The sequence below is a fragment of the Cibotium barometz genome, chromosome 43 (genome assembly GCF_041138505.1).
Source record: "Cibotium barometz isolate CiBa-2024 chromosome 43, ASM4113850v1, whole genome shotgun sequence".
Classification (NCBI taxonomy): domain Eukaryota; kingdom Viridiplantae; phylum Streptophyta; class Polypodiopsida; order Cyatheales; family Cibotiaceae; genus Cibotium; species Cibotium barometz.
The window spans coordinates 28,332,797-28,354,682 of record NC_141088.1 but is presented as its reverse complement, the minus strand read 5'-3'; the positions used below and the strand labels follow the sequence as shown (position 1 = coordinate 28,354,682).

The following is a 21,886-nucleotide window of genomic DNA, read 5'->3' as shown; positions in this document are numbered from 1 at the left end:
TGCATGTCCAATCTAATCGTTGACTTGTCAGCAATTTGCTCATGAAGGTGGGACTATATTGATTCGTACATGCATGCTTGTCTTATATTACTCGTCTCAAAAGAAAAACAAGGATTATTTAGATGTAAGAGAAAAAAATCACTATCTCTTGCTTGGTGAGAATACCAAAATATATATCTTCATCAATGAGGTCAATATAGAAGCCCCCTACCATATGACCAACAACCAAATCCCAAAGGCTAACTCAATAAAACTCATGGGATAAAAGCTTTATTAATATTGCCACCAGCAAAGAAGTTTTCCTCATGTCATCGTCCTCCTTTATTGGCTCCACATGGCGTACAATATTGGCCTTTAGATTCCCACAAAGACTATTATGAGAATGTATTTTAATCTCTTAAAAATTATTCTACCCTCTTAGATAATTCGGGGACACTTGGATTATCTTCGCATGATGCCAAATCATGTTGATATCATGGGTGATGCTATCATAAATATTAATACGTTTTATGTAAATTGACATGTTTGGGGCCTCCAATGTTTGTTACAGTTGATTTTTATGGAAGGGTGATTCTTGGGTTACTTATGCCTACTAGCAAATATGTGTGTGGTGATGGTTGGGTTGTGTATATATGGAATATTTGTTTAACAATTTACTATTGGTTATTTTATAGGTGAAGAGGATTCATAAGATTGAGAAGGATGTGTACAATATTATTTGTTGGCGCACATTTTTGGAAACAATCTTTGTATATATATATGCTAGCTTATGCACATTTTGATTTATTTTAGAAGCTTAGATTTATTGAGCTTATTCTTGAACATTCAAACTTTAATAATTTTGTTAAGCGTGATATACTTTAACTCCAGCCTCAATTTATGGACACTCTATTTTGAGCATAAGAGAGTGTCGTGCAAGAAAAAGCACTTTTTTATATTTTTGGAGGCTATGTTCGAAATTGGCAAAAATCATAGTGTAAGGGGGGTTTTCTTCTTCTTTCTTAATCATGCTACCACGAGGAATACAACTGTGAAGAAGCTTTGTAAGATTATTTATATAAGCTTTAAAAAAGCTTATAACTATTATAAGTTTAAACAGCTTATATCTTCCATAAGCTCGAAAAGCTTATATTTCTTAAGCTTCAAAATCTTTCATAAAGTTACAAAAAGAGAAAAAAAATAGAGAGTTCTACAAATTCTAACTTGTTAATCATATGTAGAAAATTTTAAGAAAAGCTTATTTTCACCTTTTGAAAATTTGAAAATCCTCTTGCACAAGTAATTTTCGGGCAATACCAAAGCGGATCAATAACCAAAATTTTGGAGATGTTCTTCGCAAGTTCCTCATTAAGTCGAATCTTTTGGCGAGATTTTTTTGGATACTCTATTGCATGGCTTAGTCAGTTAGATGACTATTTTTTAGGTGAAAATTTCTTAGAAAAGGATAGTATTAAATGTGCTTGCAATGATTTGATTGACAGTGTTGCTTTTTGTGGTGGAATGTGATCAAGTAGGGCAAACATTGATCTAGGATATGGAAGGAGTTCAAAAAAAAAAATTATTCCTTTGTAATACAAGGCTAAAGCTCGTCAAATGACAATGGGATACTTTATGCCAGGTCGAGAAATAGAATGTCGAAGCTTACATTGATAAATTCTGGGATATTCTATTATAGGTTCAAGTGATTGAGAAGGTCAAAGAAAGAGAGCAAAGAACAAAATTCATTGCCGGTGTCAAACTTTACTATTAGGGTTGATGTTAATATGTTTCATCCTTATAATCTTAGTTCTATTATGGATCTTTCTCTAAATTCTAAATGCAAAACTTCTATTCCTAGGGATTCTAGAATGCACGAAAAGTCTTATGCAAAGTCTTCTAAACCGTCTTTTCCTTCAATGAAGAATCATACCTTCAGGTGTTTTAAATGTCACGAGAGAGAGAGAGAGAGAGAGAGAGAGAGAGAGAGAGAGAGAGAGGAGGTGAGCTTGAAAAATGACAAAAAAACCCTGCCACCCCATCCCAAGTGGTGAGATCATCACTTAGGATAGGGGAGGTGGGTTTTTTAAAAAAAACAATCAGCTCACCTCTCTCTCTCTCTCTCTCTCTCTCTCTCTCTCTCTCATAAGCTAAAAATGAAAAAAAAAACCCACCTCCCCCATCTCAGAGTGACGAGCTCACGACTTAGGATGGGGGGTGGGGGTTTTTTTCCAATAAAAGCTCACCTCTGTGTGTGTGTGTGTGTGTGTGCGTGCGCGCGTGCATACTCTTTTTGCGTTCATGGAACCCTTGCTATACTAATCCACAACCCTAAGCAAAGTTACTAAGGAACATGCTAATGCTTAACATAATGATAAGACAAAGAGAGAGATGAACCGTTGGTATTTAATATATTACTATGGTACAAAAAGATATCTCTATGTCTTTACATATTCCATGAGACATTTGGCCTACCCAAAAAAGAGATTTTAGACCTTTTACAAGATACCCTACGGATATCTATGATAGCCCAATGACTTGACTCCTTGAGGGAACAAGATACCTATGTTGAATGGTGGCTTAAGCAATCACATATGACCTATTCCTAGTAACTTTTAACATTAACTCGTTTATGACTTGAACCTTGTATCATGAAGTAAATAAATTCATGTTTTCATTTTTATCAATCAAGATTGTTAGAATTTGCTTATATTCATCTTTATATTGTGCCTAAATTTTAAATGTATTTAAAGTCAATTCTCAACCCTACGTAAGTTTCTCCAACTTTGATATCAATAATAATTTTATTTTTTATTTTTATGATGTCAAGTTTCTCTTAAATTCTATTGAAGTAGCAAGTCTTTAATTCTAACCTTAGTTGTTATTTCTCTCCTTCTTTAATATTTCACTTTAAATTAAGAACTTTATATTTTGTACACATAAAAAGTATAACGGTTCACATGTCTTTGGAGTGTTTAAATTGATTTTGCCAGATAATTTCAACTACACTATCAATGATGGAGGTATGTATTGACTTTATTTCGCAAATGGTTCACATTTGTTTTGCATTTATTTTATCATTTCTACTATCTAAAGACTTAAACAATAAAAACTAGCAAATCATACATTCAACATTCAGAATAGATCAAATTGAAAAAACTAAAGAAATATTTAAAAAAACATCTTTACTTTTACAATTTCATTAGATTATCATTCATTTCTCAAGTAAGAATAGATTTTAGCATGTATACTTTAAATATTTTCCACACCTTAGGTATTAATTAAATAAATTTAAGATAAAGAAAATTAAGTTTAAGAGGGAACTGGCCACCCCGTCTCAAACTTCTATTCTGAAGTAGTGATATGTGGAGTTAATTTGGTGGTATGGGACATCAGATTCATTTCATGTACTTACACTAGACACATTTATATCTTCTATCTTTTACCTTCTTGTGTGTGTATGTGGAATGTGTCTTTGTGGTTTGGACTCGTTTCACATATGTTCATTTGATTGGTTCATTGCATATATGCATTATTTGTTAACCAAGTTTTTCCCAGTGGTTTTTTCGCGCCTATCCCGACCTCATCTAATCTCACTTTCAAACATAGGCCAGTTGATATGACGCAACTAAGGATAGTTGCTATCCCAGGCAAGAGAGCTGATATGGATTATCCGTTCGTTCCTCTCTGGTTAGTTGGGGACGCCTAATTACCACTATGTTCATAGCATGGCACTTGGGTGATTCCGAATATTCCATGTGTAGGAAATATGAATTTAGGATGGCTGGAACTAAGGGTTGGATTTAATGCTTATGTGCTGTTGTGTAATTTTAGTAGGTGTTGCTAATGTGTAATATATTTGAATGAACAACTTGTAGGTTTGGTGAGATTGACGAGCTTTGTCCTCGTCAATCTGTAGGTTTGAATAGACAACCTGTAGGTTGGTGAGATTGACGAGCTTTGTGCTCGTCAATCTGTAGGTTTAAATGAAGGACAACTTGTAGGTTGGTGAGATTGACGAGCTTTGTGCTCGTAAGCCAATATGGTTGGGACATGATGGCGGTGATTTGGCGTATTTACTACGAGATATTTTGTATTATTGTTGGCCGCCCACTTTTGTTATACATGGGTGTGGACCTATTAATTTTGTTTCACGTGAATTAGCCCTTGGGGTTCTTTATGTAAATTTCCTTTAGTGGTTTAGATAGGAAGGATTTATCTAAGCTTTTGGTAAAAGAAACTCCTATTTATGTAAAGGGCAAGCCCATGCAAGAGCATGCAACTATTTTTGGCATGTGGGCTATTTTTATGAATAAAGACATAAATACCCAAAGTGGGTGGATCTCGACACTTCTTTGGGGGGGGGGGGAGATTGCACCAATACTGTGTGAAGGTGATGTTTATTCTATTTCTTGTTTTTATTTTAATTTATGCTCAATCTTGTTAATTTGAGTTCAATTCTATAGTTTAGCTCTTGATGTTTATGTGAGTTTTGAATTATTCTTCATAAAGTATTTGAGGTCCCGCGTCAGATGGTTACTTGTAAAACATAACACATGGAAAGCATAGGATGGCACATATAGTGTGAGCATTTATGGAGACATAGGTGGCACAAGAGTGCACATATCTTGTGGGATGGAGCTCCATGAGAGCTATGTAATGATGTATTTGGATCAACTCTAAAGTAATTGCTTTCATAAAGTATTTGAGGTCCCACAAGAGTGCACATATCTTGTGGGATGGAGCTCCATGAGAGCTATGTAATGATGTATTTGGATCAACTCTAAAGTAATTGCTTTCATAAAGTATTTGAGGTCCCGCGTCAGATAGTTACTTGTAAAACATAACACATGGAAAGCATAGGATGTCACATATAGTGTGAGCATTTATGGAGACATAGGTGGCACAAGAGTGCACATATCTTGTGGGATGGAGCTCCATGAGAGCTATGTAATGATGTATTTGGATCAACTCTAAAGTAATTGCTCTCATGATCAGTACTTAATTTCTTGCTTAACCAAGTTTTAATTAAGTCATTAGTTCAACCATTATGGCTTTAATTGTATTTGAACTTCCTTAGCTTATTAATTTTCAGCACTTCCTACTACTCAACAATTGTTTATGACTCTAGATGCGCTCGATTAAGTATTTGAACCGTACTTAGGGATTTCCCTAGTGGAGGGAGTCCACGGTTACTATGAACATTATCTGTTAAAGTGCTAGCTAGGAGGCTTGGGTGAGAAATCCCATGTAACCGGGCAGAACCCTTGCAATCAGATCTCATGATTATGTGGCTAGTAACCTATGGGCAGGATGAGATTAGGCATTGCCATTGGATCTTATAAATGTTTTTTGATAAGTTGATTGAGGGTTAGACCAGATTTGTTAAGTTTGAGAATACTTAAGATTCACCCATAGTTTAATAGAAAGTCCTAGAGTATTCCTCAACTTTTATGTCGGTGGTTACTTGATTGTTGAGTCTCAGGGAGCCATCGAGTAACTAACCTTCTAAGAGGTTGTAGGTGAAAACCCTAGGATTAGAGACTTTTTTAAAAGTAATTTTCTTCTTTTCTTAGATAAGGGTAATTTCTTAATTAAGCATTCGAAGCTATAGGGTTAATCTTTGCTAAGATATCATAGGGAGAGGCTCCTCCTGAGTCACTCTACCTGATTAAGAATAGCTTTTGCCAAATTATATATATATATATATATATACACACACACATGAGGTAGGATCCTCGTAGTTAGTATTAGAGTCCAAGGTTCTTAAAGCCTAGGTTATCTAAAAATTTATAGTTATGTGTTTCACAATCTTAAATTACTCCTGATGATCCCGAGTATGACTATGAGTCATTATCCATGAAGAAAGGTTGGGATTCTGAGGTATCCCTCGTCTTATTGTCTCACTCCAAGAGGAGGTACACTTGGTTTTACCGATAGTGAGTATGTGGAAAGTCCTCATGGCCCTCCTATATGTGTAGGGGCATTGTTGTACCCTTGTAGCCTATTCGAAATCATTAGGAGTAAGAGTAGAAACCTAATCTATATTTGAAAAGGCAAGAGGATTTTGGATCGGGTTTGGATGTTTCTTTTCAAGAATGATCATTTGGATTAGATTTGAGTCCTATCTTAAACTGATGTGACAGACTTATGAGATTAGTAATTGTGGATTATGATGGATTATTTAGTCTTACGAGAACATTCCTATGTTTAGATAACCCAAGGTATGACTATGACGTGTTTATCTAGTATTACGTGCTTATTGACCCTGAGAGGGACATGATAGCCTTTGCTTTTTGAGCATTTGTTGTCAAAGTGTGGATGGTGCAAGAGGACTACCTTGGCATGACACTTTGAGCAGCTTTACTTTCTCAATGGTACAAGAGGAGTACCTTGGCATGGCACTTTGAGCAGCTTTACTTTCTCACTTGTGCTAAGCAGAGATATCATTGGTTCCAGTGGCATACTATTCATCAATGCCTATTATAGCAAGGATAGAATGTTTAGAGTAAATTTATGTCTCACTATGATCTTGTTTAGAATTAGAGTAATGGGCCTCTGTTGACGAGACTTTAGGTCATACTAAAGAATTTATACGATCATCAGCTTTTTTGTATGACCTCCTAGGATATCTGCCCCCCTCGTTTGATTAATGGATGGCATCGATCATAGCATGCCAACTAGAGAGCATATTAGGGTTGTTTGGGAGAGAGCCATGAGAGCTCAAGAGAGAGCATAGGAGGAGGTTGAGGAGCCCTAGATCAGTGAATCCCCTTGTACATAAATAATATTGGATAATAGAATAAAAACCTTTGTTTCCTTTTTGTCTTAGAGCATAAGATTCTTGTAAATTAACTTGAGTAAGTTTCTAAATTGTTATACAAAAAGTTTCTAAAATTATTATAAAATCCATGAACAAGAATTTTGTGAAGATTGGATAATTCTAGCATTTTTGAATTCTTAGGCATTGGTTTTAGTCCTTAAAATAATTCAAATAGATGATCTATGTTTGCCTCTTCCCATGTTTCCATGAGAGAATAGTAATTTTTAATCATAAGGATTCTTAACGCAGGTGTGATGAAAATAGATGATCTATGTTTGCCTCTTCCCATGTTTCCATGAGAGAATAGTAATTTTTAATCATAAGGATTCTTAACGCAGGTGTGATGAAAAATTGTGATGCAGAACAGAAAAAATAGGCGCAAGAGAGAAACACCATATTGGGTACCAACTCCCCCCCCCAAGCATGTGCCAAAAGCATCCCCGATTAAGTATTTATAGTTTTTATTACTTACAAAAATAGGTTACATGGCTATTTTAGCCCTTGCTTGCTCTACAAGCTTTCTTTTACAAAAATTAGGTAATAAAATATCAAAAAATCTCATCCCATGATAGTCCTCCCAGTTGAGAAGACAACCGTCCTCAGTTGTAAATATCAGTGCACATACACATTAATCGTTCCCATGTGTAAGCAATGATCGTATAGGCATCCCTATTTGACCATAGAGGTTATGACTAGCATACCCTCTTGTCTAATCTACATACTTCTCATATGGCATCATACATAATTAATTGGATCCACTCGCACATTGGATTCACATAATGTCTTTACACGCATCGCACGTGTCTTAGAGTTGATCAGATTCACTCACAATCAAACACACAATCTTTACATGCGTCACACATGTCTTAGAGTTGGACAGATTCACTTACAATCAAACTCACACAATATTTACACGTGTCACACGTGTAACTCTCAGAGTTGATCGGATTCACTCACAAACAAACTCTCACAATCTTTACACACGTCACACATGTCTTAGAGTTGATTGGATTCACTCACAATCAATTTATCAATTAATATACACGTTTCACATGTGTCACAACTAGTTGGATTCACTCACAACCAACTTGGGTCACCCTCTAAAGAATTAATCGGATCTTGATACTTATACCATACCGAATCCAATGGTATAAATCCGAAATTCACTTTATTTCTACAAATAAATTTCAACACTAAGATCAAGATGTTAATAAGTTAGTTCAAATCCATCATGAATTGCGAACTTGGAATATAAATTTTATTTTTCCAAGGTTCTAGCAAAATAAATTAAGACTAAAAAAACATGCAGAAATCTATGTATTATTTGTTAGCTTATTGTAAGGCTAGGTGATGAAAAATAGAAAGTTGCTATACAAAAAATAAACTTAAATAACAAATATTCATAAAAAATGATGATGTAAAATAGAATCTAAAAGTAAGGAAGTCTTACCTTGATGTATTGTTGGCTATAAAATGAAAAAGTTAAGAAAATATAGAATTCAAAAATAACTGAAAAATGTAATCATTCGGTAAAGATGAGAACTTATTGTGTGTAAGTCGAGCTGATAATTGTCGGAAGCTCAATGCGGCTCTATGGTAGCGATCATTCTTATAACCGGCACATCATGCTTACACCTCACATAACAACATGCCTACCCTCACATTCACAAGCTCAAGACTATTGTCTTCATGATTACGACATAAACTACTTAAGTGAAATAATCACATAGCCTAGAATAACGTAATCTACCCAAGTCCCGAATCCCTACAGAGCTAAAGACACATCGTATCTGGTTTGGTCATAACCATATTATAATATTCGCTTTTGGTCTCATATAGCAATAATCACTTTTCTTTTTGTTTTTTCTCTTCTTGTTTTTCTTCTTCTCCCTTTTCTTTCTCTTCTTCTTCTTCTTCTTCTCCTGCAGCTTACCACACACGCTGCTATGCAGCAGTTGTTTCATCCCATATGGCATCTCGATAGCTAGGTGAAGAGGGTGTACACTGTAAGGGGAAGAATGGGTTGGATTTTGCCTTTGTCTCTTAAAGAGACACAATGACTTTCGTCGTTTGTTGCTGGCCATGTAGTGTCGTTCATCATCGTGGCCATTGTCGTGTTGCGCCAATGTTTATAACTAGTCGGTTGCCAATGCTACTGCCCAGCGTGCACTGTCATTGCGTTAGTTCTACCTAGGCCTACACACTAGGCGCACTATGAAATGTGTAGGGTGTTGTACTCTGACACCCACTTTAGTTGGTATCTAGCCTGTTCGTGATGTCTCATTGGGCTTCATGTCACCGCATTGATGCTTGCGCAGTTGCTCTATACACCTTAACACACAGGACCCTTGGTCCCAGGCTGTCTGAGTGCCCCAAACACATTCCTTGACGGACAACAGAGTGTAGCCACAGGCTCTGATACCACTACGACGAAAAACTACAATCCTTGGGAAACGTGCAGAACCTCTTAATATGGCTTAGAACCATATTGTAACTCATACTTAAGAAGTGGTGAGCATAGCTTTTGTGCATCTAGCCTTGGATAGAGATATGGCATAATGATGTTTTTTGGAGTTAAAGGAATATTACTTCAGTCACAACCATACAAATATCTTTTCTCATGGTCGCGACATTGGTTACAAACCAAGGGAAAATTTATGGTTGAATTAAGGTTAGATCATTGATCCTTCTATACATCAAACCTTAGCTTGTCAATTATAATGGAGAAATTTAAATTAATAGTAGAATATAGAATTTTCAGCAGCATCCCAATAACCTTATATGAGCACATTGCAAGACTTCATCATCTCTCATTATATTTACCCTGGGCAAAGTTTGTAATTATTAAATATTACCACCTCCCTCAATTACTTTGAATCTTCAAGAGAGGATCTTTGATGATGTAATAATTTTGAAGAATATAATAAGAATTTCACTATATAAAGTTTGAAATTTAAAGATATACAATAAGTTGTGATGCGTGTTACGTGATAATGTAAGAAAATCACAATGAATTCTCCTTGTTTGGATAGGAATCATGAATCATGCCAAATGCAAGTAGGCTAACCTCTTAGGCGATTAATGAGGCACTTGACCATGATGTACAAGAGGCCCTACATAAAGCTCAACCTAGATTTTTCAAGGGTGAGGAAAGGAACCTTGGACCGTGGAGTCTTGGATCAAGTCCATGGATGAGTACTTCAACGTAGCATGGCTTGACCGAAGGCATCGGAATAGCCAGAGTAGGATGGAAGAACTATTGCAAGACCAACTACAACCAGGCTAACCTATTAGACAATAATAAGGCACTTGACCATGATGTAGGAGAGGCCCTACATAAAGTTCAACCTGGATTTTTCAAGGATGTGGGAAGAAACCTTGGAGAGACCATGGATTCCTAGATCAAGTCCATGGACAAGTACTTTGATGTAGCATATTACAATAAGTGAAGTAAGCTAGCCTTAGCTTGATTAAAGGTCACTGTAGTAGCGAGACTAGGATGGAAGAATTATTGCAAGACCAATGGTCTGAATCAAAATATGTCATGGGATGACATGAGAGATTATCTTCATGATCGATTCTCTCCACCCAATAAGATGAACAACTTTTTAAAGTATACCAGAGGAGTATCACCATGTGTTTACTAATCTCCTTCACTTTTCCCCACAAATGGACAAGGTGACTCTGCTAGAAAGTTGAATCATCAATTAGATAAATTGTTCAAGAATGCAAAGGCGACATCTATTTCTAAGGTTGTCAAGATGGCAAAGGATTTTGCTAAGGCCTTCCCATGTGAAGATTTTCAGAAGAAGCCAACACCGCCACACCCAATAAAGAGGAAATTATCCCTGGTATCTACACCAAAGAGGAACCATGGATCAAATTTAAGACAAGGGACAAGTTTCAATGGTCCTCCCAGAGGTGGGAAGAGTTATCAACCTCAAATATCTACCACAAGTGTCCTCTTTGTGACTGAAGAGAACAACAGAGGAATACTTTACGACAAGCCAATGCATGTTTTAAATGTAAGCAACCAAGGTACATAGCTTTTGAGTGTCCAAATTAAGTTAATACTAGGATGCCCACTTAGAACAATAGAGACCTTGCTACCAAGCACCTGCTCCTTCTCTTCTAGTAACAGGGACCACCTCCTCTCGGGAAATCCTCAACAAGGACGATTTCCCCCTCCTCTAGGGAAATCCTCGAGGATGGTTTAAATACTCAAACGAGTGCATCTAGAGTCATTGTTGACAATTATTGATTGTTGAAATTACTAAGCTAAGGATATTCAAATATAATTAAAGCCATAGTGGTAGAACTAATGAAACTCGATTAAGTAAGCAATTAAGTATTAATCATGAGAGCAAGAGATAGACACACAAAAACCACTTACTTTAGAGTTGATCCAAATATATCATTATATAGCTCTCACGGAGCTCCATCCTTCAAGATGTGTGCACCCTTGTACCACTCATGTGTCCATAAATGCTCACATTACATGTGCCATCTTGTGCTTTTCCATGTACTACCTTTTTGACCATTGTACTTCACCTTTTATAGGTGAAGTACATAAATGCTCACATTACATGTGCCATCTTGTGCTTTTCCATGTACTACCTTTTTGACCATTGTACTTCACCTTTTATAGGTGACCATATAAATCAACATTTGAGCTAGGACCCTTAGTCTTTCTTGTTTCCTTTTTAATGTGCATGTTCTCCCCCTTGCTCTACACTTGTTGCACTATGGCACCACATTTCTCAAACCCCCCCTTGGTGCCATATTGGGTACAATTTTTAGGCTTTCTTTTCTTCCTCTCTCTCTCTCCCCTTGTGCTCAGCTACTTTGGCTATAAAAATTTCAGCTTGAGTGCATCATATGGTCTTAGAAGCTAATTACAACATTTTTTGTAGAGATAAGAGGGGTGAAGAATACATGCTACTCATGTTCTTTACCGCCTTTAGCAGCTTTTAATTGCTAGGTTTATTAGCTTATTCTTTGTTTTAGAGTCAGAGGCTTTTAGCTTGGTTTTGTTGTTTACAAACGACTCAGTGCTATGTTCCTAGCTTTTCCTGAGAGCTCTTTCTTTGCCCTCACATTCACACACTCATTCTATGCATGCTCATTTAGCCATGTTACGTCAAAGGCTATATCTTTTTTCGACTCATGGTCAAGGCTTTGCATGCCCATATTGATAGCATTTTCAAAGTTTACATTATTTTCAAAATAAAATTCTCAGCAAGGTACCCAGAAACACATTAATTTCAAGAGCTTTTCTACCCCTTGATCACATATGATCCCAAAATTTTGAGTACAATAAGATGATGTACAAAATATTATGATCAATATTAAAGAGAGTACCACTGTTGATGTCGGTGTAGAATCACTTGTCATCAATGATGCCCAAATTGATGTAGCCCACTTTGATGGAGAACCCAAAGCACAAATGAAAGTGCCCATATGAACAAATGATGTAGCCCAATTCGATGATGATGCTTGGTTGACACTTTCTAGATGGAACCTCCTATCTCCATCGTTAATCCTGCTATAGCTCCTCCTTTTCCACTTTGCTTTAGCTCAAATAGGCTCTAATAGATATGAGGGGTTGTGTTGTAATCTACAAAGGAGATTTGTGAAGGAGCTTGGTTCACAACAACAAGCTAACTCCTCAGGCAAGGAAAAGTCTTACACACCCAGACCCTATTGGCCCTAGATCGTCTTACTTGGAGCTTTGCTAGGGTCACCTACACTTAGCACCATAGCTATTGAGAAGGCTAGTGTTTGCCTTCTCAAGTCTTGCCAATCTATAAGCTAAGGCCACAAAATTGTAGGTTGCCTCTCTTTGTAGAGTGAGCTTGCTTATGAATAAAAAATGACCTCAAGGGGATGAGTCAACAAGGTATTTCTCTTCTGTCTCAATAGTCTTTTCTTCTTATTCTTCTCTTTAATGATGTGCCATTTGATTATTCACAACCAAGAACACAGTTTAAGAGAATCTTGGGTGAAAGCCTTTGGTGCTAATACGTTGAAAACTCCTCTTAGTGGACCTCAACCCTAATGAAAAGAAGGGAAAGAAAAATCTAGAAATTAAAAATCCAGATATCTTCTTAATGAAGATGGTAACCCTTATTACTTGGTTAATAAAGGCTTCTAATCATATGCTAAGAATATATCCTAATTACCTCCTAAATAAGAGCTAGGTTTCCTCTGATACCATGTTGAAAAATAGACAGACCATCACAAAATGAGATCTTTACTCTCACACACATAATGTCAATCGTGAATAAAGAAAACAAAATGAGATCTTTATTCACACACATAGTGCCAACTATGAATAAAGAAAAATAATTCATACAAAGAAGTATAAATTATCACAATTGCATAAAATGCCATGTCTAAAAAACATAAGCAAATTATTATTCTTCTAATCCCTTGAAAACTGTGGCCCACCATGGTCTTATCTCATCAACTCGCGGTAGCCTGCCATGGATTTAGTCCTCAGTTTACCACCAATGGCCTACCACCATGATCGCATCTTTCTTGTCACATGACTTAGGTTTACTGGTACTACCCGAGAGCCCATCATATCTTTGAGGCCCATTATGAGTGAAGGGTTGGCCGCAATCATACGACTCCCTTACTTATGTCCAGATTCACCTCTACTACCATGGCACCATAGAGGATAGATTCCCCGCGACACTCCCTATCTTTTCAACAAAGACCACCTACCTTGTCCCCTCCCCTAGACATACCAAAAGCTCATCCATGCTCGACTATGCGGGTCTAGGGTCCCAATCATCGACCACCATCACATGACCCACCCCGTGGGTGTAACTCACATGGAATAATAGCCCGTGCAGCAGTACCTACACAAGCTCCACATTCTCTAGTGTGCAGGGTTCACCTGTGCCATTGGCTAATTCAAATAATTTATCTAATTTAGAAAACAAGCATGAAGCTTGAATCCTCTTCAAACTCAATTCTTATGCAAGTAAGATCACTAGTTCTTAGATAAAAAGGTCAACCTCTCTCTACATTTTAAAGCTTCGCTGTATAGAATTAAATGCTAGGTTGATTCGTACTGATTAGATAGACTTATTTCTTCTTGACTTCATGACCTGATAACTATTCTCACTTATTTTACATGCATCTAGGTCACTTTTCAATCCAATCTCTCTAACATCGCATAACTTTACCTATCATGTCTATGGTCCAAAAATTTGGAATAACTTTATCTCTAGAATATTTAAGTCGATTAAATTTAACTTAGAGAACTTTATCTCTAGACTATTTAAGTCGATTAAAATTTGAGTAACTTTATCCCAAGATTATTTAAGTTTATTAAAATTAAATTAGAGAACCTATTTATCATTTATGCCCATAAATTAGTTATTTAACTAGATACTCTTAGTAGAAATCTTGGCCTAAAGCTAGTTTCTCTCTCTAAAAGCTCACCTACCCTATTTCACAACTTGGGTATATGTATAATAATCATAAACCTAAGATTATGAGTTATTCTAAGTTCATCTAGGATCAAATTTTTGTTTAAATCATACAAATCCATACATTCTCTCTCTAGGATCTAATTAATTAATATACATCTTCTCTTACTCCAAAATTTATTAAATTATTCAAAATATGTATTATTTTTCCATCCTTAATTTGGATTAATCCTATTGTATCTAGGGCTTTAAAATCCAACTAAAAGGACTAGTTATGGTTATTTTATAAAAAACTTAAGCTAAGGTCTAAAGCTACACACTATTTGATTTGATTTGAAGGGGGTACGGCACTGCACAAGGACCTATAGTGATGCCTCTTGTTGTTTGGCTTCTTCCATACAGTCTTATGATTCCATGGCATATGAGTCGAGGTGGCAGTGCTCTCCATACCTACTTAAGCTTGGGGATGGCATCCATTCCCACTTTGTCATTAGTTTAGCATTTAACGGCATGGTTGTAGAGGATTGTGGTACGATTTTATTGACCTTGGAACCCAGAATGTAGGGGTTCCCTTCGTATAGAAGCCTTGAGCTTTCATCAACTTTGTGTGACCCAACGGAGTGTAGGCTATTTTTCCCTCAAACTAGGGTTGAGGATCCCCGAAATCCAGAGATCACCAGCAAGCGGAGCGAAGGGCTTCCCTGAAGGAAGCCTGAGCGAAGCGATCACCTTTCAATTATCCATCGCTTGCTTGTCTTTGGCTTAGGAGTTTGTGGTGTAGATGGTGAGGGTTTTGAGACCCAAACAAAAGGGTTTCCCTCTCTGAAGGCTTTCTATTAAAATATTTTGATGGGGATCCAAGGCTATGGGTAAAACTCTATTTCTTGAGGCCCACCACTTGGTAAATTTATGCTCATGAGTGAGTAGGCTTCTAGGTAAGCAATGGTGACTATGAGGTCTATGCTTGGGCATCATACATTCCTTGTCTAGCCAAGGTACTCTTGGGTGACTTCCCTAAAGGGTTGTTAAGGTTAACGTTTGAGAGGTGGCCTTCTTCTCTACCCACAACAAGGCTTTGGATCTTCATAATGGTTTAAGGGGGTGTTCAACATAGTGAGGGAAGAGGTGAGGAAATGTATTTGGATAATAACGCTTGGGATGTTGAAGGGTTTGGGATATCCTCGTCCATTAAAGGTACATGGTAACCATTCCATGGGAAGCTCAAGTGTAGCATTCTTTTTTTCTAACTAAATATGCAATTAGTGGCCATGACCATACCCTTCCGAGGATGATGCGAGAATCAGATAGAAATTGCAAGATATAATTTTACTTCCAATGTAAACTTCTACTTCAAAACAATCAGTTATCATGGATTGGGATTTGTTTACTGTGGTAAGGGCATCTGTGCATGTTGTTAGGAGTAGGTGGTCATGTCTCCCAAGACAAAATGTTGTGACTATGGTAAGGGCATCTGTGCATGTTGTTAGGAGTAGGTGGTCATGTCTCCCAAGACAAAATGTTGTGACTATCCCTAGTGTCAACCAAGGGGCTGGACAAATAGCTAGTTGGTCTTTCTAGGGGAACTCTAGCTCAAGAGAGGCGAGTGGGTGTTCCACTATTAGTTTGGTTTCAAATGCCACTAGCACAAACATAGATGTTATTTCCATCCCGCCTAGTTCCAAGCTTATGTGGAAGAGTGTCCATGGTCACCAAGACATGAATCTAATCTCCTCAAAATCATCAGGATATATTTGTAGTTGAATAATTATGTCAAACTAATGGGCAAGAATGCCTCAACCCATTAGATGATTCTTCCATGTTTTCAAGTCAATTTTCAAGGACTATTTACCTTTACATATATAAATGCGATTGGTTTTCTAGTCACATAAACAAGCCTTACGTTGGCCTTTCGAGGATCATACTGTGTGACGCTCTTCTATAGAAATCCATCACCATGAATGAGTGGTGGAATGTTAGTTCAAAGTTCTTAATTTTAGTCCAAATTAATGGTGGAACCTTAGTTCGAAGGTCTTGATTTTAGCATTCTGAAGGACACCCAATTATTTATATATGTCCCCATTGGCAAGCTTGACCATGAGGCTTGAGTGGTGGGATTCTCGAGGCCTCCCAATAATCCTTGGTGGGACACTAGTACCACCATCCAAGGTTATCGTGACCGTCTTTTCCTTGTACACAATAGGTAGCACGACATTCATTTCATGACTTTTGGAGTAGTATCCCAGCTTATTTATGTGCACTTTTGGTTGACCTTTGGTCTCAATGTGACATGGCTCATCCTTGTCCTCTTTAAGCTCAGTTAGATTCCCACTCATCCACTTAGATAAGTCTCCCTAAAGTTAAGAGTTCCCTTGCAAAAGAGAACTTATTGAGACTTAGACTTTCGAGGACAAGAAGGTTGTGGGGCCTACTATGTCCCGTCTCGGTGGTGATATTCGCACTCATTTGGTTTGCACTCATTTGGTTTGCACTCACTCGGAGGTGGGCTTAGACGTGCCAACATGTAAGCGATATGTGCAGTGAATCTTCCCTAGGAGGCAGTACCTTTGAAGGGGTCAAAATGTCGCTAATCACCTTAAATGGTGACGATGATGACCCAATTTACCTCCCACTGAGTTCTCTTTCACTACATCTAGCAATGCAGGGCATGGGTGAATTGGTTCCAGAGGTAGAGGCTCTAGAACTGGCTCTTTCTGCAACCTCTTAAGAATGGTTATGAGTTTGATCAAGGCTTTGACATGCTATAAGACTCCCTTACTGGTTCTATGAGTGGATCTAGAATGGAATTTGGGATACGCTCAAGCAAGGTTAGCAGTTCATACTCGACCACTTCAAGAATAGGCTTTAATTTACCATATACCTTCCTTATAAGCTCCTAGGTGGCTTGTTTCATTTGCTCTTTCTCCAACATGGGATTAGGGTACTCTTTGAGGTTCTTTGGAAGGTTTGTGTAGTCAATCAGCTTCTTTTCCTTGGGTGAGTAGGAGATCACTCACAAGGGATGTAGCTTTGGAGCTCTCACCCAAACCACTTTTAATAGTCACAATGTCGTTGTTCTTGAAAATTGATTGTGCATTACATTTCTACATATTGTGTTTTTTAAGTTTTTAAATATTTTGTTTTTGTTGACTCATATCTCATGTCATGGCTCATGGTTGGTGGGTTCATCATGCGAATTTGGAACAACTTGGCTCACACAAAGTTGTGGGCTCACGTCACTGCTAGGTGACCCATGGCTAGCTAACTCACCTCACATACTTTTGTATGGAACGTCTCACATCTCATGTCTTGTGATCTAGACTCACGGCTAGCTAACCCCATCTAGCTAACTCCATCACATGCTTTTATATAAAATGTCTCACGTATTATGATCTAGACTCATGTCTCGTGAGCCATGAGCTATACTCATGGCTTATGTCTCATGTCTCATGTCTCATGTCTCATGTCTCACATCTATATGGGCTCATGTCTCATGGCTAGCTGGCTCATGGATAACGCGAGTCTAGTGAGCTAGACTCATGGCTCACGTCTCACATTTCACAACTCACGTCTTGTGTGGACTCATGTCTTATATGGACACACAGCTCACGACTCATGTCTTGTGTGGACTCATGTCTCACGCTTCACGCCTTATGTTGTGGACTCACACCTTGTGTACTCATATGTTATGACACACCTTGTGGACTCATGTGTTATGACTCGTGGCTCATGGCTCATGTATGACTAGATTAATATATTTTTTATGAAATAGTTCCATTAAATTTTTTCTTTTATGAAATAGGCATACTTGGGCACGGCTTCCAAAGTAGTGTGTGGGGCCTTGTGCCTAAGTCAAGGTTGATGAGCAATTATTAAGCAATAATTATACTTATTGATATAATAATTACAAAGGATAAGATTTTTTCGTAAAAATTGATGCTGTACAGACTGTATGACACAAAAATCTGAATAGGACATGGATAGGTATGTCATTATAAGTCTTCAAGGCAAGTTTAACTTGTTGGTACAGTATTAGGTTCATTTATCCTTAAACGCATGCTCACGTCCTAGTTGACTCATGTTGCACATAAGTTATAGCTTACACTCACTTCTTTTATAGCTTATACTTACATCTCATGCTCAAAATTTTTCACACGTGACTATGGACTCTTATCTCTTGCCCAAAAGATGGTTTAGCCCAGCTTTTAGAGTTTTATAAGATTTTTTGGACTTGATGAAAGGTGATTAAGGTTCCTAATCTTAATTAATATGTTTGTTCATGTGATTGAGCGTTTTTTTTATATTGCTACCAATTCTAGCAATTGAGTGTTTTTTTAATTATTTTGTGTTGATTTTAGATGCTTTTAAGCTACCAATTCCAATAATGAATGAAATGCATTATTTTTTGTTGATTTTAGATTATAAGCTACCAATTCCAACAATGCATGAAAAAATATAAAATGCATGAACAAAGATTTTTTTTTCTCTAATCCACACCAACTTAAAGCTTACCCTTTTGGAGTGGTTCACAGTGGATTACACTTTTAATCATAAGTGCTGAGATATTTCTTGATTTAATGCAACGAAATCAAAGTCTTGTGGGCTTCAAAATCTTGCAAATCTGGATTTTTGGCTTTCACGTATGAAAATAACAAGCTCCAAAACCACATGTTTTTTTGGAGTGTGACCTCCTATTCAACACCAAGCAATATTGGGTACTCCCAATAGCTTGGAATGAACAAAAAAAATAGCTAATCCCTTGACAACGGTGCCAAATATGTTAAAATCGAAAGTTTAACAAGTGTCATTCAGTACTTTACCATAGAGCCACAAATGCAACCTCCATTATGGACCTCTGCACCATCACATCCTCACTCCATTGTCCCATTGAATGCTTCCATGGCTATAGCATGTAAAGGTACTTAAAACTTTGATTAGAGTTAATTATCCTCTATGTTTAAGTGTTCACCAAAGGCCTTACCTTTTGAAAAAATGTCAAACATGAATAATCTTTTGCTATAAATATGTAGAAATATGGAGTACTTCCTTCAATTTTGAAACATATATCTCAAATTGATTGGAAGAAGGAAAATACCTCTTCAATGCTTTTAAGGTATGGTTCTGATTGGGAAAAAAGGTTACAATTAGAAATATGCTTGTTCAAAACTATCTTTTTTTTCTTGTTCTTTTTTTGGGGGGGGGGGGGGGGGGTCGGGGGGGGGGGGGGGGTGGTGTTGATGATGATACAAACATCCACACTACCCTTAAGGTTGCAAAACGAGAGACAGAAAATATGTTTTTACAGAGAATGAAGATGAGTATTTTTCACATCATTGCCTTGGATATTGCCATTAACGGTAAAAACATCACAATTTTTGTACATCGCAAATTCCAAAAAATAATAACATGGCAGATTGCATCCCATCAAGACTCACATTGTTGTTCAATAGCGTTGGTGCTGTTGAGTTGCCTCAATCCCTTTATCAAGGCACTGTTATCACAACGATGATTGTGGAACCCTCCCTGGCCATTCCAATAATATTGCACAGATCATTGAGACAAGGGCACATGTCCAAATGATGTGCAAATAATCAGGGTAAGGGCACACCTCTTGAAAAGCAACATCTCCACTCGCCTTCGTGTGCATGCACACACATAGGTACAATTATCATTTTCTTCTCATTTCTTTTTTGCCACATTCAAACAATTTGCAAAAGCAAGATGAGACAATGTGAGAACATTGAAATTCACTACTGTGCAAGTGTGTATCTCAACCAACTCACGAAAAATAAATAACTCATTAAGTCAAAATGCACACAGTCTAAACTTTTGTAGTCTGGAGACATATATCTCACATGATCAGAACAAAGGAACCATTAACTTTGACCAGCTTGAGATCATACAAGGAGTACAAGGTTCACACCAGGTTTATCTCACATATCGAGGCTTTCGATCATTCAGGAGCAATGGAGACTTGTCGGCCAATCGCTTGCATTTGTTTGCAATTGTCAGATAGAGTGCATGATGAGGACCCGGTTTAAACCGCCTCACATTAGCATTAACATCCTTAGACAGGTGATGCCTGGCGGGGACGACATGGCCCCACCAAAAATCATTCAAAGCAGTCAGCATCAGCTCCCATAGATCCGGATTCCTATCTATCCTGTAGATGGAGCTTCCATTAATGGTCCATATGTAGAAATCCATCCAGCTTCGATCAAAAATCTCCATGAGCCCTTGTGCCTGGGGCATGTAATAGTATGGTACATATGGCCATGGCACACCAATGTCTGGGCGCCCATTGTTGAAGGGGCACTTAACCTCCAAGATGCCCCCATTGTCAAGTAAGAGAGGCAGTTTACTGTCCACGAGGCCATCAGGAGAGCAACCCATCCAATCTGGGATGGAAGTTCCAGTAGGATAGGACTTAAAAAGCTGGTGGGATACCTTGTTTTCTGTAAGTTCGATGTATCGCTGTATCGCTGTGGCTTCTTTGAGGGTTCCCCAGTTGGTGGCCATGTTTCCTTCAAATGGCTCCAGCAAGCCAATCTTCTCCCTCCATAGCTGCACACGCCGGCCTTCCCAGAAACCAATGGCGAATGCAAAGACGCTTGCTGTTAATCGAGCCTTTCGAAGCTCACCCCACTCTCTGACCTGCTTTTCTAGGCGCTGCTCCATATCCAGTTCCTGCTGATGGGCAGCATCAACCCTAGATGGCCCCTCACTTGCAACAGGAGGCTCTGGTGAGTCCCCTGTTGTATGTGTTGCAAAGGGCCTACACCATACATCATCACATAAAGAAGGCTTGCCGCTATTACATAAGGGTAAAAAGTTTGATCTGCCAGGGTTTTTCTTTACAAGCATGCAAACTGCTTGCATTTGTGAGGCGGGTCTCCCAAATTCTTGGTGTTATCTGCAAACCTTGGGGTTTTCTGCAGAACCTGGTCGCAAAACAAACAGGCAAAGCCAAGCTGCTGCTTGCTGCTTGCTGCAAAGCCTTAAACCCTGTGATTCCGCAGACCCTGTCACATGCGACTGTCAAAGCCAAGCTGCTGCTTGCTGCAGAACCTTAAACCCTGTGATTCTGCAGACCCTCTCACACGCGACTGTCAAAGAGGGGCAAAAAAACTTTGCCAGACTTTATACACTGCTTGCATTTGTGAATCCTTCGCCTTTCAAACACAAGAACATATATCAAACCCTAATAACTGCAAAAGAAACAGGAATATTAAACCCTAATATCTGCAAACCCTGACCTCAAATGCAACAGGAGATATAGCAGAAAACTGACTTGCCAGTGCTGTCCCATGCTACCCGTGCTCCTTGCAAACCCTAATCTCAAATGGACTGCAGGATATAAACCCTATTCAAACCCTAGAGCCGTTCATCATTGAATTTCTGTCTGCACGCCCGATCTTCCCAACCTTACTATGACATAATGCCCTCAACATAGGCATAGCTTTTAGCAAATAACGTGTTATTCTAACATTATTATTTATTATAATTTTAGCAATAACGTGTTATTATTGAAAAAGCTCACTCATAACATTATTATTTAGTATTATTTATTATGACAAAAAGCTCTCAACTATAGGAGTTGTGGGGTAACTAGAATGCATGGTTAGCAAGGATGTGCGTTTGTGTCACT

The 21,886-nt window shown here is 37.9% G+C and overlaps 1 protein-coding gene across 3 annotated transcripts; it reads right to left on the bottom strand.

The window, feature by feature from the left end:
* Window positions 1-20,024: 20,024 nt before the first annotated feature.
* LOC147613760 (uncharacterized) lies at window positions 20,025-21,676 on the bottom strand. 3 transcript variants are annotated; one of them, XM_086781735.1, is made up of 2 exons: window positions 21,495-21,676; window positions 20,025-21,410 (listed from the first exon to the last, which is right to left on the bottom strand). In XM_086781735.1, exon 2 carries the CDS (start codon window positions 21,115-21,117, stop codon window positions 20,167-20,169), a length of 951 nt encoding a protein of 316 aa, XP_086637861.1. In that variant the 5' UTR covers window positions 21,118-21,410; window positions 21,495-21,676; the 3' UTR covers window positions 20,025-20,166. The 3 variants fall into 3 exon arrangements, with proteins under 3 accessions (XP_086637861.1, XP_086637860.1, XP_086637863.1); XM_086781734.1 differs by having other exon boundaries at window positions 20,025-21,446; window positions 21,530-21,676; XM_086781737.1 differs by having other exon boundaries at window positions 21,530-21,676.
* Window positions 21,677-21,886: the final 210 nt, after the last annotated feature.